At 38.1% G+C, this 22,233-nt stretch overlaps 1 protein-coding gene across 11 annotated transcripts in view; it reads right to left on the minus strand.

Moving 5' to 3' along the window:
* ENOX1 (ecto-NOX disulfide-thiol exchanger 1) overlaps positions 1-22,233 on the minus strand; it is a 784,997-nt gene that overhangs the window by 227,026 nt on the left and 535,738 nt on the right. For 9 of the 11 annotated variants that reach the window (XM_077483202.1, XM_077483205.1, XM_077483203.1 and 6 more), the window contains one exon: positions 18,011-18,148. In XM_077483202.1, the coding sequence (XP_077339328.1) occupies positions 18,011-18,148 (138 nt within the window). The remainder of the gene's footprint in view (positions 1-18,010; positions 18,149-22,233) is intronic. The other 2 variants (XM_077483208.1, XM_077483199.1) reach the window with 1 other exon arrangement.

The following is a 22,233-nucleotide window of genomic DNA, read 5'->3' on the forward strand; positions in this document are numbered from 1 at the left end:
TGTTGTGTCTGGACACCTGAAATTAAAGCCGAGATAAGTAACCATTTAACCTCTTGTCGGCCGCCCACCGTCGTTCCTAATGCTTAGGAACGATAATCAGTCTCCTCCCCAGTGAGTGCCATCCCCCCAAAGTTAGAACACAGACTGAGGGAACACATTTAACCCCTTGATCGCCCCTTAGTGTTAACCTCTTCCCTGCCAGTGACATTTATACAGTAATCAGTGGCTATTTTTAGCTCTGATCACTGTATAAAAGTCAATGGTCCCAAAAAAGTGTCAAAAATGTCCGCTCTGCTTGCCACAATGTCACTGTTCTGATAAAAATTGCTGATCGTTGCCATTACTAGTAAAAAAATAATAATAACAATTCAATAAATCTATTCCCTATATTGTAGATGCTATAACTTTTGCGCAAACCAATCAAAATACGCTTATTGTGATTTTTTACCAAAAATATGTAGAAGACTACATATTGGCCTAAACTGATGAAGACTTTTTTTTTTTTAAATGTTGGGATATTTCTTATAGCAAAAAGTAAAAAATATTGTGTTTTTTTCAAAATTGTCACTCTTATAGCGCAAAAAATCTAAACCACAGAGGTGATCAAATACCACCAAAAGAAATCTCTATCTGTGGGAAAGAAAGAACATAAATTTTGTTTGAGTACAACGTTGCACGACTGTCCAATTGTCAGTTAAAGCGACGCAGTGCCGTATCGCAAAAAAGGCCTGCTCAGGAAAGGGATAAATTCTTCTGGGGCTGAAGTGGTTAAAGAGACTGTATGGTATGGTGCCATCTTGACACAGAGCTACCAACTGATCAAGTCCCCTACCAAAATGTGTAATCTACATATATAATACATATTGGTATGGGCTGACTGCTAAAAACTGGATCCGAGCATAAAACTCATGTGAAAACAATCGGGTAATAGGTTTATTCTGTATTTTTATTTTTTAATGTGGATATTGGGATAAATACTACTTTATATCAGATGCATGTTCCTATTCACGTAGCATGTTTAAAAAAAAAAAAAAAAGTTAAACTTTTTAAAAATAGCTACATACTTTTTATTTTCTGAAAAATCCTATAAAAATCATAGCTTTCCTCTTCAATGTAATTCTAAGTACCTTCCTAGCAAAGGGTTAAAATAATAATTTTATGTTAATGGACTTAAATGAAATGTCCCTATAGTGTAATGGTCAGCAAGTTATTCTGAACAATTCAAGTTGTCAGTAGAGTTCTGTGTATAATTCTGCTCCAAAGAAACAACTTGAAAGGTAAGAGGCCTTTTCCGTGGAAACATCTAAAAAAGGTAGAAAATATTTTAAATTTTTTATGATGTGAAATGGAACACATGACATAATGGGGGTTTTTCAAATTTGTCTACAAAAGTAGAAAAATACACTTTTAACCCCTTCCCGCCCACCACCTCCTGGCCCTTTAAGGGTTCTAAAAGTACTGAGGTGGAGGCAGGCATTCAGAGCTAAACATTTAAAATAAATTAAGAAAATGTCCATAAAGGGAAACAGTTCATGCTAATCTCCATAGTTGAAAGAAACAGTGTTTCAAAATAAAATCCCCTAGTAAGTATGCAATTTAGGTGAACAGGTAAATGTAAATGCTGATCACCTAGGTGTACCTCCATCATAAATCATATAGAATGCATCCTTACTGGAAACCTAGACTCCAAATTATAGGAGTCTAGAAAGGTGTAGCTTGTAAGCCCAGAAGATCTAATCGGTGCCCTCTGTTATACTGAAGGGGATAGTGTAATGGCTGGTGGTAAGGCTCGCTCCATCTCAAAGCCCATGGGAAACAGATAAAAAAGCCCACATAGTGTAAAACTCCTCTGCTGCCACTTCTAGCAATGTCTCCTCTTTGCTTCCTCCCAATGTCAGAAGAGTGCTCAGAATAACGGCACAGTCTATACACATTTCATTACCAGGTATGTTCTGGCTCTCAACCAACACCTCAATGACAGCACCTTTCTCTTTGCTTGACTGAAAAGCAGTTACTACATAAAAGATAAAAAAATATAATAAAAAAGCTTGAAGAAAAAGTCATACATTTAGTTGATCTGCTATGCTTGCCAGAAAAAAAAAATACACAATGCCACAAACCTTTGCACACAGTGTATACCTATCCAAATTGATACACATATTGCTAATTGATCATGTCTAGGCTTTTGCTAGCAAATGAGGTTACACCACAACACTTGGTACTACTTCATCAAGTCCTTATAACTTGGTATTAAATTGTTTGCTTGTCCTTTTGTTCTGAAGTAAATCATTTTAATATACATAAATTTGAAAAATGCCTTTTCAGCTATAGTATTTCAAGCAAGAATTTAGACTTTCCTAAAGTAAAGACTATATACAGGAAGAAAAAAAAAGATGCATTTAGAAAATCTAGTAATAGCACAGAACACTTAAAGTCTTCTATCTTATAAATGCCTAAATATATATTCCAGCAAACAAACATATATCACATATGAGGAAAATTAAGAACTTGGCTATATGATAGTTAAAAATGTGTGCTAATTGAAAAACAGGATGGGCACAGGAGATGTACAAGCTTATCAGAGGCATACACCCTCCCTATATTCTTTTCACTGCCCCAATGTCTAGGGGATATTCTTGAAATTACGTATGCTGGACGATACAGCATACAACATGTAGATATGGAGCAGAACAAAAGGTATACTTTAAGAAGTGTCCAATGAACCAGTTGGGAATGACAGGAATTTACTGCACAGTAGAAAAGGTATATATGTACACATCCAGGATGAAGAATCCTCAAGGAGGGTTAAGTTTAACGTAAGAAAGAACACAATATTTTAGCAAGCTAGACTGTTAAGTCAACATCCCTTTGTGGATATCACAATTCAAATACCATATCCCCAGGCTCGAAGTCTTGGTAAGCTGCTGTGAGAAAAAAATCTTTCAAAGAGGCTATTTTTCTTTTTACAGGAAAGTACAAGAGAACAAAAACGTAAAACTTAAAACAGAGTTTTTGATGTATTTCAGGTATCAATGGCTTTCACAGTGGAACATAAACTAAAATAGTAAGTTTCTGGTATCTTTACCAGTGCTATTCATGGTTTTCTTTTAATGGCCATGATAACACAGTTTTAGGATTTCTATTAGAACCAATAAGTGATAGTTTGCCAATAACAATGATTGCATTTGTCCCAAAATCATCCATATACTGTACGTATGTAGTTATGCAGGAGTAGAGCTGAGCAAACCAGAGATCTAAATTTAGAACAGATTTTCCTTGCATAGAAATTTTTAAATAATCAATAATTTTAATAGCAATTCACTGTACAAAAATTCTATATAATCCCCTTTAACTGAAGAAGCTAGTTCACTTCATTTCTACTCTCTAATTGTGTTAAGAGCACATGAACATCATAATACAAAACCACTAAAAATATATTACAATACCTCCCCATCGCTCTCCATGTGCTTTAATAAAATTGCTGAAAAGTATTCAATGGAAAGCATTACAGTTTCTCGTTGGGGGCAGGAGAAAAGATTCAGCCATAGGTGATTCTATTGGACTCGCTTTACCTGTTCAAGGGAAAATGCATCGATCGTGCATTTGGGGGAGTGAGATATTAAATTTTTCCCTCCTCCGATACCTCTCCCCCTTTCCTTTATTCTTCTACTCCCTCTCTTATTTTTATTTATTTTTTGATCACCCTTCATCCCTTCTCCTTGCTGGTTTCTTTCTTTTTCTATCTTTTGACAACTCGGTCTTCTCCATTTGACACTATGTTGAAAATTTGTCTACATATTAGTATTTTGGTAAAAATACAGATGGATGCATATGCTCTTTCGCTTGCTATTTGGGCTTTGACCCTGATGAGTGATTATACACTCTATAGACAGGCTGGTTTTATGTTTAGTCTGTTTTGTCAAATTGACTTTGAAATGGCTTATGTTGAACTCAGTATACGTTCTGTACGTCCTTTCCATATTCTTATCTATATGTAAAATTCTTAAAATAAAAAAAAATGTTAAAAAAATATATTATATATATATATATATATATATATATATATATATATATATATATATATCAATAATATAACTGTCAAGGACCTAATAGAGTAGATCCACCCTTTACTTTCAGAACAGTTTACTCCATCTAGGTATGCTTAAATGTACCGTATGTAGTGACATTTTAAACCAGTCCTTAAAGAAAGACTCAAATAATTTGAGTGATGCAGAAGGTGAAAATATAGTTCTCACCCTATGTAACACAATGTCCAATAAATATTGACAGTGATACTTATATTAGTTGACTGGGAGGGTGACTGAAGTCTGTGTTGCAACTTTGTGTTCATCAAACTGATTTATAGGGTGCTTAGTGGACATTATCTGCCTGGAAAATGGGATCAGGAAATGGTATTTGGACCATAGTGTGGACTTGAAAATGGCCTAGCCATTGCACAACAATAAACAAAGAGCAGAATGAATTACTCATACAAGAGGGACTGTAGATAATCCTAATGATTCCCACCCTGCTAGCAGCTGGCAAAATACATTGGGTAGGGTGGAATTGTGGGTTGTTTTTTCCAACTATAAACTAAGTCTGGAAGTTGCTAAAAAGACAAGAAACGGCGGGGGCGGGGGGGAGCTGGGACCAGTGGTCAATAAGAGAGAATCCCTTTGGTTAATCCTAATGTAGATAATCCTAATGATTCCCACCCTGCTAGCAGCTGGCAAAATACATTGGGTAGGGTGGAATTGTGGGTTGTTTTTTCCAACTATAAACTAAGTCTGGAAGTTGCTAAAAAGACAAGAAACGGCGGGGGCGGGGGGGGGGGGGGGGGGAGCTGGGACCAGTGGTCAATAAGAGAGAATCCCTTTGGTTATGACCTATATCATGGAAAGAAAGAAGAAGAATGTGTGTATGTGTATACTTATAGGATGGTAAGTATATTGATTCTTTAGGAGAGCAGATGCTTGGAAGATACTCCAATGATGCTAATCTGCTATTCTTTTTAAGCCTATCCTTATGATATAGAAGCACACAGCAAATAATCACTATCTATAGGGAGGCCTCCTCAGACAATTTGACTGGCCAATTACTGTGGTATAGTGTCATTCATCCAAGCCACTCAGTCATATCTTCACCTTGGAGGGGCACACTGCACATGCTCAGTTTGGCGTGTATTGCTAGAGAGGTTTTTTTTTTGTTTTTGGGAGGGTGCATGTGTTCGGCACAAGGCCAAGCAACAGACAGAGTCAGGAGTCATGCAGCCTCATGGGACAGTCAGAGTAGAATGAAAACTCCTCCTGCAAGCTTTAACCAGTGCTCAGCCGAAAAACGAATCAGTCCCAAGACTGCTAAATACTGCTGATGAGAAAAGGTATTTAGCAGTTTATATTTACTAAAATAATTGCATTTCCATGTTCTGTGTTCTGTGGGAGACCAGATATCATGAAGGCAGGGCCTTGGGTTTAGTGACACTTTAATTCAAAAGACCTTTTAGAAGTGATAAATGCAAAGAATAATTTCTAAACATAGGGGTGCGTCAAATAAATTTTTTTGTAAAAATACTTGTGAGTCTTGTGAAATTAAAACTCTAATGCCCCATACACACTATCAGATTTTCTGCTGATTTTTTCCTTCAGGTTTACCAAAACCATGTAGTAGAAGGGCCTGCATGATTGCATACAAATTGAAACTCCTAAGGTTTGACCTCATATTATATGGTTTTGGTAAACTCAGCAGAAAAAACTGATAGTGTGTATGGGGCTTCAGAATAACATGAATCAGTAAGTTATGTTTATTGTTTTTCTAGAATAATGTTCACTAGATTATTAGGTATTATAAAAAAAACATGTTTACGTAGGGAAGAAGTATTATTTTAAAAAGGAGAAATACAACCATATTTAGGAAACAACTATGCAAAATTCCTGAAAGTCCTAATGATTCACAAAGTTTCTACAGCTATATTTTTTGGACAGTCTAGCATGACCTGATACACTTTAAAACTTTCATTCTAGCATACTCTGTAATTAATCTCTTTGCAACAACAGACACCGACCATGTTAAATAAAGACAAAGCAAATGCACAACAAAAAATGACAAGTTTTATGCCTCAGAGGAAACATAGTTTTATTATTTTCCTTCAACCAGGAAGGTGTGCAAGATTGTATCAGGCATGAGAAATACAAATTGACAGAATTTTTTTGGATAATAGAAACACTTTCTGTGAATGGTGTGTCTGAGGTTCAGATACAATGTTTATCAACATCATTCATCTGCCCTGTCTTGTATTATAAAAACATTGTACAGTCTTATGAATATGATTAAATCCTGCATCTGCAGTAAGACTCCTGCCCAAAAGAGCATTAATCACAATACTGATGTTCAAGCTGTGATTTTTGACATTCAATTTCTGTTCAAGTTTGCTTTATGCCTACTTCTCCTCTTTCCCTACCATTTATTAACAAAAGAGGTGCAGCTTTTACTCAAGGTGCAATGAAAAGTCAGGCAACCTGTATTAGCGGTGCCAGGAAAAAGGTAAAGGTGGAAATAAAAGAACACCAAGCAGCACATAAAATCAATCAGTGGCCCGTAATCCAGGCATTATTACAAGTGTGTCAGAAAGTCCACTCTATTTGCTTTTAAATCTGCTTTATTAAATCCTTTCCAGTAAAACTTTTCAGAGTTTCTTAGAGGAACTTCAGTTTCTTATCAATTTTGTGCAACCAATTAAAGGAACTCTGAAGCCTCCAACCTTGTCATGAAAAACACTATTGGCTTGCATTTTTCATTTTCATTTAGAAAAACATCTGCCAAGTGATGTAATCCATAGAATTTTGTGGTGTGACCCCCTTTGATAAAATAGCTTACATTGTGCCCAAAATCAGCATCACACAAACATTTCACATTCAAACTCAGGGGAATCTAACTCATGAATGTCTCAAATTTGACTCTGCAATTCTTCGTCTGCCCTTGGCTCTTCTGCTAGTTAAATCTTTAGGGTTGTCAAAATCTCTATATTTTTTATCTTTGAAAGATTTCTCTCAAATGTGAAATAATTTTCTTTACCCCTTATACTCAGCACTGTTGTATGCTTAGGTTTTGAATTAGCAGGGAAAAGGGGGCTGTATGACATTCAAACTTATGATACTAAGCAACCAGTTGACCTGAAAAGATTTAAAGATGAATTCTATACTTTTACATACATTTTCTTTTTACAGCTTGGGTCAATGTAACTGTGCATATACCATACCTGATAGCTGAAATTGCTACTCCAGTGATTCCCATTTGCTTCTGCATACCATCCTGATCAGCTGGCCTGGTGCACCCTGAACACAGAAGGTTGGCCATTTGACACAGGCGCCATTAAGAGGATGTTTTATATTTTCCCAATAAATGCTAACTGTTCTCTCAGATTGGACAAGGTGGAGAATGTGACATCACTGTCCCATCTCTCCACCTCTTCTAATCTGAGAACACTTTACATTCATTAAGAAAATTCAAAGCATTATTTAAAAGTCACCCATGCCAAGCGGACGACCCCTTGTGTTCAGAATACAACAGGCTGGCCGCTCAGGTACGCTTTCCTGTGTGATTCAGTACGGTGCGATTTTTTCAATCTGAATCGCAAACAAAGTAGTGCATTGACTACTTTAGAAAATGCACTATGATCCAGTACAGTAAGGGCACTGTGTTTGTTCTCTAAATTTGGGGTGTCATTAGAAATACACTGACCTCCGCAGTGAACAGGTGCAAAAAGCAGAAAAATGGGCAACATGGTTTGTTGTGTATGGGCTGTGAAGCCGCAGACTGGTTAGGTTGGCCATGCTGCTCTCCACCTCTTCTAATCTGAGAACACTTTACATTCATTAAGAAAATTCAAAGCATTCTTTAAAAGTCACCCATGCCAAGCGTGCGACCCCTTGTGTTCAGAATACAACAGGCTGGCCGCTCAGGTACGCTTTCTTGTGTGATTCAGTACGGTGCGATTTTTTCAATCTGAATCGCAAAAAAAGTAGTGCATTGACTACTTTAGAAAATGCACTATGATCCAGTACAGTAAGGGCACTGTGTTTGTTCTCTAAATTTGGGGTGTCATTAGAAATACACTGACCTCCGCAGTGAACAGGTGCAAAAAGCAGAAAAATCGGCAACATGGTTTGTTGTGTATGGGGCTGTGAAGCCACAGACTGGTTAGGTTGGCCATGCTGACCCATGTCCACAGCCAAAAGCACCTACAGCGAGCATTAGAATTGGACCATGGAGTCATGGAAGAAGGTGGCCTGGTCTGATGAATCATGTTTTTTTTTACATCAGGTGGATGGTCAGGTGGTGTGTATGTAAGTGTCTAGCATGCAAAATATTCCTAACAAAAGATCAACCCAATGAGAATATATACTGAGTGAGCATGCTTAACCAAGGGGCGGTCAATAGTAGCCCATAAGGAATAACGTTGTTATATTGGTTGTTACATTCACACAGATAAAATGGTTAAAAATACATTTATACAATTAAGAGATTGCGTAGAAAATATATTAAAGCAGCTTCACCTATCTTTAGATCAAGAACACGTTTTACAATTCCTCACTACCACAGCCCCCCGAACAAGCATTTGCAACACAGGAAATACACAGAAGACACTTAATGGTGTGAAATGTGTTATTATTTATAATAGGACAGATGAAGGAAACAGCATCAACAGGAGGCTGGAACAAAAGCCATTACACCTATGCCCTGTGTGAAATGTGAGTGTACAAATGTTCTGCACCAGCCACAATACTGAGTGGTAATGCGCCATGGGGCTGTGGGGTGTTAATACCAAGGAAAAGAGCTTTGTGTTGACCACCCTCAGCACATCTAATATATTCTTTTGATATTTACAGTGTACTGAGAAGAGTCTCTCCGCTATGACTTACTTTCTGCATTTAGCTATGACAGTACAGGAGCGGTGGGAAACTGATATATATAGTGTTGTACATTAGTTTATACATATCTATAATCAGGGAGTGGCACACTGCAATGAAAGATTGAGTTATACAATCCAAAGCCTTCATATGTTTACTATGCTATGCATATACTGGAAATCTGAATAAGAATGACTGTAGAAAGAGCTGATTAGAATGTATTGTGTTGGTTCTAGACTACAAAGCTTTTGCAATCTTTGCTGAGTTTCCAGCTGTACTTGTGTAGTAAAAAATATATACAATAAGTATACAATAGTATTGCATATAGTACAATGCAATTGTTACAGAAGTGCTACTAATCATATGGACGATTTTGATCATATGTAGATCCCTGAATGAAGAAAGGGAGACTACATTTCCATCAAGAGCAGATGAAAAATATTTAAGAGCATATTTTTTACTTGCTGGGGTATAATAAATCAGACATCAAAAAAGTAGTGCGTTTGTCCTGGTGGTTCCTTATTTTAATCCATAGCTACCAATAGATAATGTGGAGACTGGATCACATGAATAACTTCTAATCCGAGGATGTGACAAATTTCAAGGTGGAACATAAAAGTTGTTAGAAATGCATAAGTAAATAGAAGTTCATGTTTGGAACCCCAGGCAGGGTCAGTGCTATTGATGAATTACATAATATGTTACTACTATAATAACCTAAAGCAGAACTTCAATTTCTCAATCAACATTGACTATTTTAAACCTTATGCTGCTAGCATTAATACATAGATAGGAAAGTAGATTATATTTTCTTGTTTTAAACTTTTTATTTTACATTTCTACAGTGACTTCCTAGTTTCCAGACCTAGACAAATGAGGTCATACATCCCAGGAGTCTTCAGGAGGGGTTTTCACAGCTAAGCACACCCTGCCGCTTGCATGTCTGAGCCAAGGGCAGATAGATTCCAGAAAGTAAAATGCTAGATCAATCATCCACCCTTATTCAAGTTGGCCACAGCCAGGAATGCGAGGGGGTGTTTTTTAAAGTGATTTCTCAGAAAAGTAAAGAATGGAGAGCTTACTTTGAATATTATACATTAATGAAATAGCAGTTTTGGATTGTGGTGCTCAGATGCAGTGTAGTTCTGTGGTATAACCAGGTGTCTGTGAGGGCTGTAAGCATGGTGCCTGCTCGCCGCCATCCACAGCAATACACTCTATCATGGTGTATTAAAATGTGCTGCACTATGGCAGCCATTTTTTGAAATTTGCAGTATACCTCAACCCAGAGTTTCCCCATCTGTGTACTTTGTTGTGTACAGCGAGTTTGTGTTTCCTGTATGAGGCTATGTGCACATGTTCACATTTGCCTGTGCAGCATAATCACTTTGAATATTTTTGGTTCCTAGGATGACCTGGTGCTGTGTACAGCCAACTATAGGCATGTGTTAACATATATTGTGGTCATGCATGTTTTACTGCACATTACCATAATGTTATAGTATGAACCGAGTTTTATCAAATTTTTTATACATTTGGCCAGAAAAGGTGCTTAGAGGCTTGATTACACCTTATTCACACCAGTTATCTTTATATGGTTCCTTTTCAGACCTTATTATCAGTATAAAGATGATTATAAAAGATTTGTGCAGACAACATGAATAATGTAGGGCACACATTTATGGGGAATCTCAAAATAGTTAGAATGGCTGAACATGTTGAAAGCTGAAACTCTTTAGGAACCAGTCAAATTAGAGGAAATATATCCAGTCCAGACTAAGAGTAAAATTTTATATCTAAAATCTGGAGTGACATCTAATGTTTGTGGGATAATCAGATGAAAATGACTAGTCATTTAAATATGTTTAAAGCCTCTTTATTTGTTAAATGTGCATATACAGTTGTCACTTGACAAGGATATTTGTCAGTTGCTACATGCGCTTTCCTCTAGCTTTACCTATTTATTGAGATGTTAATTCTTCTTTTTTTTTTTTTTATTCAACTGTTTTTTTATTGGTACATAAAGTAGAATATACACTTGAAACATTATCACAGTAAATGTTAGGAAAGGGTGACAATAAGTTCAGTATGAGGCAAGAAAAAGGCATCTCATGTGAAAAGAGGATTGCAGTTAGAAACAACAGAGAGTTTATAGTGTGGGGTAATACACTAGAAATAATAAAAACATTTTGCACTTGGTACAGCAAATCATCATCCTCATGATTCCTACTCTACTGAGAGTGTTATTGGGAACCTGACCACCGGCATTAAAAGACATGTAGAAAAGTAGGGCATTAACACAGAGTCTCTGGAGTTTGTAGCCATTTATCCCAGATTTTACCATATTTTGAGGGGCAACCTCTATGGGAGTAGATGATTTTTTTTGTATATTAAACTATTATTTACTTCCATTAACTACAACTTAAACTCAGGTGGGGTAGGCCTTATTCACTGCCTTGCTATGGTTTTCCTAGCAGAAAACAATGTTGCGCTTAGAAATATCTTGATGAATTTGCTGATGTCTGCCTCTGGGTATGTGCCAAGTAGGCATGGTTTAGGGTTTAGTGTAATGGGAGAGCCCATGGTCTCATTGAGGAATTGACCGTTTTGTGCCCAGAAGCCCTGGATCTTCGGACAGTCCCAAATCAGATGATAGAATGCACCTGGTGCCTGATTGCACATGGGACAGTTGGCGGTTTGGTCATGTTTGTACCGCAACACTCTAGTTGGAGTGAGGTATGCCGGTGGGTGATGTATATCTGTGTGAGGCGGTCTGAGAGTTTGGGGGATACCAGTTCGCAGTGGTCTAGAGCTTTACACCATTCCTCATTACCTCCACATTTTCCTCCCACCTAGCCTTCAGTGCATAAGCTGACCTACTCGCTTGTTAATTCTTCTTTTTACACTATTAGCTGCAACATATTGTTAAAAGAGAAAAAGACAGGTATAGGTACAGAGATGTCTTTCTGGAAAGAAAGTTTATTCATAATATTGGTTTATTTGAACATTGTCTTTCTTCCACCAGTGTCCACCCTATGTAAAGTTGCATGCAAATGTTGTATAACAGAGTGCAGCTGGTGAATCACATGTATGTACCAAGTATGCCTATATTCCCATAAACAAGTAAAATGCAATAGAATCTCAAATTGTACAAATCCCTCTGTCTAAATATTCTTTGTCTGTCTAAAGATATTGTCTAAATGCAGGGATCTCCAAACTATGTTATAAAAAAAGCGGAAGGGGATGAGGGAAAGGACATGGACCTTTTGGCTAGTGTCAACTGGCAAGGTGGGAGCTCCGACTCATCCAAAGTGAGGATCACCAATGAGGACCAATTTTGGATCCAGAATGAGCAGAGGGTGAGGAAAGATATTTTCAAAAAAGGGGATCCGTACCCTCAAGAAGAGAGGTGGGAACACATAGGAGTATGCTTAAGATAAGCTTTATTGAAAATTTGCACAAAAATAAACAATTTGTAAACATTCACAAAATATGGCAAAAAAGTTTAAAACAACAACGTCGTCCTTCTGAAAACACACTCCCGGGATACTAGCCATGCCACTTCCAACCATACAAGACACTAAACAGGTTAGTAAAGATGACATGTGAAAAGGAGCCCTCCAGCTGTTAGGAACTATGTGTCCCATGAGGCATTATAAAACTCTGACATTCACAGACATGACTAGGCATGATGGAAGTTGTAGTTCCTGAACAACTGGAAGGCCATAGTTTGGAGACCCATGGACGTATGAATTAACTCTTCTTTATTCCTTTTCAGAAAATGTAGTATAATTTCTCACATTTCCTCAAATGAATATTGTTCCCCATTTTTAAACATACAAGTTCACAACTTAAAACACTAGGAAAAGGATACTTCTTCTTAAAAGAGTGTCAGTTACTTTAAGGTGAGTCCAATGAGATTTAAAAATTGCAGTCACATGGCTGAAAATAAAGACCCATATTTATCCTTGTGTAAAGCTTTTTGAATTGAGCCTACGGTGTAGTAAGCCCATGCCTTCCAGAGAATCTACCAGCTGGCAGATGTGTGAGCTGGAGTGGTCTGCCACAAGGTTTTCCTGAGAAATGTGGGTGGGTGATCCTCTGTGGTGGTACGGTAATATAAGTCAGCTGCACATGCGTAATAGTTTTTAGTGTCCCTAAAATAGTTTAAATAGTTTAATAGTGTCCCTTTCTATGAGTGTAGGTTCTTTCCGACTTGACATGCTGACCTATGGAGTGACTGAGGTTTAAAGTTGGTGGTTTGCCGAGATCTGTGTGGGATATCTGGAGGCTTGTTACCAAATGCTTGCTTAATTTCTGTCATAGGCATCAATTTTATCTGACCCACCTGTGGTGGACAGAACAAGGTGTTTGGTCATCTCTTCAAGATATATTCACTTGATTAGTGAATGGCTGAATGCTCTATTTCATTTGAACTCTCTTCGTTTTTTCTTCAAGCATGCTGAAGATTTTCACTTCATCGCACTTTGATATGTTTTTTCCACTTATATTGTACTGTGGATTTTGGTTGTTTGTGTTGATGCACATTTATTATGTGTGTTTATTGGTTATGACAGCTAGTATTCTGATTTATGGTGGATGCAGCTCTGAACACACATTTTCACACTAAGCACAAAACAAATCATTTTTATTTGTTCATAGTGACTATGTGTCACAGCATTCAAGGAAGTAAACGTGTGGGGTTCTTCAGAACGTAAAGTTTATAAACTTCCAGATTGTTTAGAATAGGGGTAGGATAGAAGTATATGAAATGCAATGTGGTAATGAATATATGATTTAAACTTTTAGGCTCAATGTACACGGGACGTTTCTACTACCTCTCCTGAACAATTTAACTTGACAGATAGTAATCCATGTTTAAAACGTCTATTTTGCCGCATTTGCATGCCACTTTTAGCGGTGTTTTGCTGCGCTTGAAATGTTTTTTTTTTTTTCAAAATAGGCAAAAATGAAAAATGCCTGTAAACGAAACGTGGATAAACACGAGTTACCATGTTTAGAAACGTTTGGCGCTTGAAATGCCTCTAAACTCATTTTTGTGCTTTCCAAAAAAGGCCTCTAAACTCAACTGCCTAGAAATGACTATAAACGACCCTGTGTACATGTACTGATAAGATAACAAAGAGGAGGATTCAGGAACAGTTGAAAAAATGCCCAACTGCTCCTAAATGTCCGTTTAGCAGCAGCAGCAGTGTACATGAGGCCTTACAATACACTTTAACAACAGGAAAAAAAAACAAAAGGTTGAACGACTCAAATCTGGATGCCTCGACTTAAGAGACACGGAAACAGCCTAAATGTTGTCAACCTCTCCTCATACAAACCTTCAGAAACAGAAATTGCTATACTTTCAAAAGGATTTACATTCTGCCCAGCAAAATATACCGAAAACAATAAAGCTATCTGGTGACATGGAGGAGTTCATGACCAGATGAACCACAACACAGCCAAATAATAATTTATCTGGAACCCTAGGACTGCACGGGAACAAATAGCCATCGTTTTCTTGAAACAGAACAAGATTATCATACAGGCTGCAAATCGATGTCAAAGTCATAAAGTAAACAGTGTCTATATAGAGGAGAACACACAGGTAAGCTAGCAAACGCTACAACAAATTACACAACCCATGAAAAAAACCTCACACATGAAAGGCCCATCATCAGGAATTTGACCCCAATACCTATAGAACCAAAAGTGAACTGTCCTTACATGCTTCCCAAAATCCATCAACAGAGAAACCCAGGCAGACCCATAATCTATATGGGTTTTGGAATGCTCACTAAAAATATGCAGTTTCTTTTTTTATGGGAATTGAATGTGTAAAACTGCCAACATCCTAAATACAGATAAAAAAGAGGTATGCATCAAGTGCAATAGGGGCAGCCCTCTAGGACTTTTTAGGCAGAAAAATTGAGTAGAAAAATAGGTAAAAGGCAATGCAGTGTCACTTTTATTGAGTACACAATATGATAACATTTATGAACATAGACAATAATGTTAAAATATAAAAGGTATACCAATGAACCAAGTTATACATGTATATGTCAAACCCAAAGGCGAATATATCCAGGTAAGGCCAGAGTCAAACTGTGGTCAGCCCATAAAGATATCTAGCATGTATTCCAACATGTTTCGGAATTGATTGGTATATATTTTACTTCATCAGGGGAGATTTATATTTTGGGTGACTTTATCTTTATATAGAAAGGCTCACTATGTAGACACAAAAGGAGACTAATAAAAAAACAATAATATGAAAAATCCATGTCTGAGCTCTTTCTTACTTAAGAAGCTAATCCCTCTAATAAACCATACCATTAATATGTGTTATTGTTATAGTAGTAATTATAGCTGAATATATCATTTACATTGTATTGAATAGATAACTCTGAGCTTCATTACTTCTGTTGTATATTATGTACTTAACCTATTGTCAAATAATCTATTGTATGTTCATTAAAATCTTTTTGACAAGGAAAAATCCATGTTTGACTGGAAAAATACACACGAAATACAGGTGAAAAGGCGCGTATCCCTGGATAAGCTGACAGCACACATCCATAGGAAACGCTCTGATGGCTAAACCAGCAAGGAGGTAGTGATGTCTTTTAACAAGCTGGTAAATGTGAACACATCACAGCAGTCGTGCTTGATCCCAGGTTTGGTGAAAAATATAATAAACTATTTGGTCCATGGAACACCAAACTGCAATCACAGCACAATTCCCCTAAAACAAATTTCCTGCCATTTCCACTGTACCTAAAGAAACCATCCTATCCACTATAGATGTGCAATGCTTATATACAGTACCAGCATTACCAATGATGATGTCATTGCAGCCTGTCGGCAGTATCTTTAGAAAGTGGACCAGCCTGCTAAGTCAATTACTCCAGGGACACAGTTTGTCTTGACCCACAACTTCTTTTCTTTTGGCCAGGACCTCTACTTACAGCAAATGGGAGTGGTAATGGGATCAGTTTTCCAAAAATCCCCCTATGCAATTTCATATTCTCTGAATAGTACATATAAGAGCTCCTCCTGTTTTAAACTGTGTGCATCCTCCTATTACAAATGCAGCTGTTGGAGGGGGCTTTTCCCCCCCCAAAAAAAGAAGCATGCCCCATCATCCTGACGTTTAAAGGACGAGCTGAACATTATGATATTCTGCCTGTTAGTAGCTGCTCTGAGCCTTTCAAACTAAGTGCAAACACAGTTTGCTCTTGCTGTTCAAGCTGAGCTCAGTAACGGATGACCCAGGCCCTTCAACTGCGTATGTGAACAGTGTGTGCTCACCTCTAGCGGAGAAGGAATTATTTCCAGCTAATAGAAGAAGAAAGATTTATATTGCAGAGCTTGAAACCAACTCTAGTATGTTAACAAACTATGGTTTTGATACTGGTGTTGCTCAGAATCAGAAGTACAATGAGTTATTATTTGGTTTACCCCAAATGCTATCATGTTGATCTAATTAGCACCTGCTTAGTATAATGGTTTAATCGTGCACTGGGCCATGCCTGCAAAAACCTTTAGGCCTGGTTCACACCTATGCATTTTTTTGTGCAATTTCAGTTTTGCAGAAACAGTCCATTTATCATGGTTTCCTATGGATCTTGTTCACATCTATGCATTTTATGGAAAGGGCCAGGGACTTTTTTTCTGGTTTTTGGTTCCATAGACTTCAATCGATCAAAAGCGTGTATTGAAAAACACAAAATGCACCTGGAATATGCAAACTGTCACCTGCATAAGTGTGAATCAGGCCTCAGGGTGGCTTCACAATGCCCCGCTGCGCTCTCACCGTACTTTGGCATGCGGGAGTTTGGTGCACTTTCTGAAAGCACACCAAACCACGAGTCAGAATAGAAGTCTATGGGAAAGTGCAGCTAACCCGCACGAAAAACTGTGTGTGCCAGCATCACAACCTATGCCATGTCTATTTGACAAATAGAATCGTGTGGTCCAAAATTCTGGTAGGATTAATCGTAGTATTCAAGTATAATCATATTTATATCTGGTTGTAAGCCATGTGATTCTCTGAATATTCTCTGGGAATTTCATTCAATGAGATGTGTGCCGAGTCCTTCCAACAAAGGAGTCATTCTGTCCTGCTGTCTGTGCATAAACTCTCCAACTTTTGTTTTATTACTAAATCATCTACTGTTCAATTCTGAGATTATTAGATTTACAGTGCAGAAACCAAGCATGACCTGATACATTTTCCAGACAGGATCAAATTATGTGTGTAAATAAGGTCAGCAGCCTGCTTTAAATATTAATGGAAAGCTGTTGTTATTAATAATCCCAAATTTATTTTAGAATACAAATACTGCATCGTACAGCTGTACCTGCATCACGTACCTGACTTGGGAAATAAATAAATATATATATTCATATATAAATACGTGGATATTGTTTATTCAGGATTACCGTAGTACATTTCTTCCCCAGAGACTGAACTTAATTTGTAGGTCGCTGTAAGCAGCCACCTAATGAATATATAGTGTGAAATAGAATCCTCTTGCTTTATTTCGCAGAATGTTCAATTTCAAAAACAATAACTCTGCTAATTTCACATCACATAGAAACAAAATAAAATAAAATAATTAAAATACATCTACAGAGGCTCAAAATAGTTGTTAATTAAGAATATAGCGCAGGATTCTCTGCAAAGCTTGGGTTTATTTTAATCCCTTGTTATCTGTATGCACTTTCAGCGCCAGCTTACAGAGCTCAATGCTCCAGCTCCTGGCAGGAGGTTTCAGCCAATGCCCGTGTTTTTCTTCTGCCAGCATACATAGAAAGTCTAGTATAAAAGGATAATCACCTTCCCCATATCCTCCATTCTCAGCAGCTGAGCAACTCCCCTTTCTACAAGTCTGGGGCTACAGCTTATTTCTCAGAACACTGTGCCCTAAAGAATTGTAGCTGACTTACTGGACTATTTTACAGATGGTAGCGTTTATTATCACACGGTATCCAAGCAGGATGAATATAAATAAATAAAATGTCATTATGTGGAGCCTGATGCACTCATGTTTCACTCACATTAGCAGAATCTTGACTCTAGTAGGAATTCTTACCTGAAACCAATTGCTGGCCAGCCAGTCCTACAGGGACCATCCCAAGATTATTCATAGCAGTGGCCCAAGCTGTCGGGTCTGTCACTGACATGGTGAGGTGTGTTGCATCGATAGCTATACTTCCCAGAGCATCAGCTGCTGCAAACAAGTCAGAGAGTTTTAGTGAATATAAAAATGACAGTCTCTAGGCAAACATCCAAATCAGTGCACTGGTTTAGAATGGCTTTTAAATAGAATGGTTGTTTCAAATCAAACGGCAATACTCCCGTTTGATTAAATAAAGTTAGTTCAGCACAATAAAATGAGAATAATTCTAAATGTAATCATTTTAAATTAATTTAATAACACGGTCAGAATATCGGCCAGTTTCTGTTGAACCGGGCGTTATTTGGCCCGTATGTACCAGCACTTAGAAGCGGTGTCTTAAACGTTACCAGTTTTCTAAACACAGTAACAAGACAATTCTAATTCTATGCATGGACTTGGCAAAACTGGGGGGGGGGGGGGGGGGTGTTATTGCGGTTAGGAGACCTACGATCTGCATTTTGGGTAGATTGTAATGCACATGCAATGTCATATGACTGTATACGATAACCCTACTCTATCCAAAATGAAAAAGTTTTGGCTTCATCTAAAGTGATTGTAAAAGTATTTTTTTTTTTTAAATAACAAACATGTCTATACTTACCTGCTCTGTGCAATGGAAACGGCTGCAAAACACCTCTTTTCAGGTCCCCCACTGGCACTCCCTCCCCCCGTTCAGTGCCCCCATGGGAAGCTGATTCCTATGGGGGCACTCCCACCCAAGCCCCAATGCTGCGTCCACTGTTCCCAAATCGCTGCCTTATCACTGGCTTTTATTGACAGCACTGGGAGCCAATGGCTTCCGGTGCCACAGCAAAGCCAGCGAGACCCGTAAGTGAGGGGAGAGAAGGTCTCAGTTAAGAAAAAAGGGAGGTCAGGAGGGATGCTGACACCTAAACATTTCTTACCTTAATGCAAGGAATGCGTTAAGGTAAAAAATATTTAGGCTTTACAACACCTTTAATTTCCATATTGTTTTATTAAAGTATAAAAAGGTACAATAACATCTGAAAGCATCAGCAATTCTTAAGCAGATATATAGAAATCAACTTGTATTCTTATATAAATTACTTTGTAGCAGCTCTAAAATGTAAACTTGTCATTACATAAGAACATAAGGAACAAAAAAAAAAAAAACATATTAGCAATGTAGACAAAATCGAGAAAACTGAAATAAAAAGAACTAATAAGAAAGAAAAAGAAAATCATACATCTACACAGTCCGGCAGAATTAAGCTGTGATAGAGCACGATTCTCACAAACTTATTTGACATAACCACAGGAAGGAAAATCAGATGTATTCAGAACTTCTTAGTTTGTACCAGTCAGTCCATGGTTTTGAGAGCACATTATTTGGCATTTACCTTGTGAAGCAGCGAACATTAATTAGTATGTGGCATGTGTATTGGTTGTCTTGACGACCTCACTTATTGTGGGCACTACATGGTCCCTCCATCTCCTCGTTAGGACAGCCTAGCGCTTAGCAGAACATGGATCACTATATGTTTTGAGGATGAAGGGATGGATTCTATACCTAGAGATAAAATGACCAGACCTGGAGAAATAGGGATTTGGAAATCTAGAATTTGTGACTATAATTAAAAGACCTTAGTCCAAAAGGTGTGAATTGCTGTGCATGACCATAATTTGTGATATAATGTGCCTTTAGATCCACATTTCCTCCAAAATAGAGGAGAAGATCGGGTATTAAATTTGGATATTCTAACTGGTGTCAAATACCAACAAAGTAGGATTTCTTTTAGTTATTTTCAGAAGATTTACACCTTTCATTGCCGCACAGGTTGTTTGGAGTGCTTTTTGCCATTGTTCTGAGGTGTAGGAGGTGTCTAGTTCTTGTTCCCAGACTTTGAAATCAGAGGATTTAGTAAATACCATCTTATTATTCAGAATATTATAGAATAAAGATATACCTTAAATATTAGTGAAGGGTTTGGTGAGATAAAGACCAATTCTCCATGGCAGAAGGGTAGAGGTTTGTGGGTTTGCATGAAGAAAATGGCTAATCTGGAGAAACCTGTAAAGTCCAAGGCCTTCTAGGCAATACTCTATTTGCACAGCTCTACATTTTTTCAGCGTAGGGCCTACCATAAGGTCAGCTATTGTTATTCCCTTTTATAACCAGTGCGTTATATGCAGATCTGGAATGATCATAGGTAAGCTGGAGATAGGAAGTGAAAGGGATATTGTAGTGGAGTCCCCAACTTGCATAGCTAGAAGTGTATCTCAGCCTTGACATGAGATCTTCATAGTAAGGGATAAAGCAGTGATCCCTAGGGTGTTAAATCCGCTGGACATTAACAAGTCACACAAATTGTTACCCAGAATTTGGGATTCTTTTAGTTCTTGCCAACTTGTCTTTGGAGACTGGGGGAACCATGTTCTCAATTGTGTCAGAATCAAAGCCGTGCAGTGATCTTTAATCAATACATGCCCTACTCCTCCCACCTTCCTAGATGCTTAAAAAAATGTAAACGCACATCTTGCTCTTTTTCCTAGCCATAAATAACGATTCACCAAAGATTGAGCAGTGAAGGAGTTAGGAACTTGTATTTGTAGGGTCAGGCTTTACAACACCTTTAATACTTATCTATGGCAAAGTTAAGACTAATTAAAACTGGATGGAAGGATTTACCTACTTAGTTAATTGAAATGCTAATTTAATAGTACATTACCAAAGTTAGTACTAGTTTTATGAAAAAAGTGAAAACAGTGTTTAAGAAACAATGCCTTAAAGTAATTAAACAATGTCTTAAAGTAATCAACCCCAGCATCAGTGATCAATGGCTAATGCCAGGTAAACACACCTAGCGGGTTGAATGAAAAAAAAAAACCTGACAAATCGCTGAACACAAGTGATGTTAGTACATCGATTTCCCCCGCTGCGCTTTTGTGTTCTGACTGAAGGATTACCCCCCCCCCCTCCAGAACAAGGTGATCATAATTCACAGTCACTGGCTGCAAGCACTGATCAGATGCTGTTTTTTCAGAATGATCGATAAAAACTGGTTCTTAGACCAGCTTCTGTACACATGGGCCCAATATTGCTCGGTTTCTGTTGAACTGAGCAATATTCAAGCAGTGCTTACCAGCACTTAGAACCAGTTAGAACCTTTACCAGTTACAATTCTAAACACAGCAACAGGACGGGAAGGAGTGGTTTTGATGGCAATCCATAAGGCCCATACCTTTCTGAAGCATTTGTGAGAATCACAAATCAAGATAAGTGAGTGCGTTCCTCCATAAGACATGTGTGGTCTACTTTCTGAAACCATCACTGTACTATGAATGCTTATCAATCTAAAAGAAACAATAGCAAAATGTGGCCCTCCAGCCAAATGTATGCGTAGTTTTCAACAAAGTGTAGATAGAACTTTTTAAAGTTTTTAGGTCCATCACTGTGGAGACATTACCCACACAGGACATCTCTGGCACAAATAGTAAGAAAACATGGTGGAGGTTCGAATTCTTCCCATTCTAAGTGCTGTATGCGTCCTTTTGGAAAGATTCACCTCCCTTCCTGTCCCAGCTGGTCGGTGACACCAGGAGAAAACATGCACCCAACAAGAGTAATGGGACAGAATCAGCAATGACAGGGGCTCTCTCTGTTCCACAATCTATCCACAACATAGGCACTACAAGTTTTGACTAATGCCGCGTACACACGAGCAGACTTTTCAACATCCAAAGTCCGAAGGACCGAGTCCGTCAGACTATCCGATCGTGTGTGGGCTGCAACGGACTTTTGATTCACCAAAGTCTGACGGACTTTAGAATATGGAACATGCTTCAAATTTTCCCGAAGGAACTCCGTCGGACCCGGTCCCCTTCGAAAACTCCGCTCGTGTGTATGCTACTCCGACGGACTAAAACCGACGCTAGGGCAGCTATTGGCTACTGGCTATGAACTTCCTTATTCGAGTCGGGTCGTACGTCATCACGTTCGAATCCGTCGGAGTTTAGTGTGATTGTGTGTGGCCAAGTCCGTTCGGCCGAAAAGTCTGTCAGAACTCCGTCGGAATTCCAGCAGAACTCCGACGGAACTCCTTTGGAAGTCTGTCGGACTTAAGTCCGCTCGTGTGTACGGGGCATAAGTGTTTCCTTTTATATATTAGTGCTCA

Source organism: Lithobates pipiens, unplaced genomic scaffold (assembly GCF_037356315.1).
Source record: "Lithobates pipiens isolate NorthernLeopardFrog02 unplaced genomic scaffold, aLitPip1_a1.2 Scaffold_16, whole genome shotgun sequence".
Classification (NCBI taxonomy): Eukaryota; Metazoa; Chordata; class Amphibia; order Anura; family Ranidae; genus Lithobates; species Lithobates pipiens.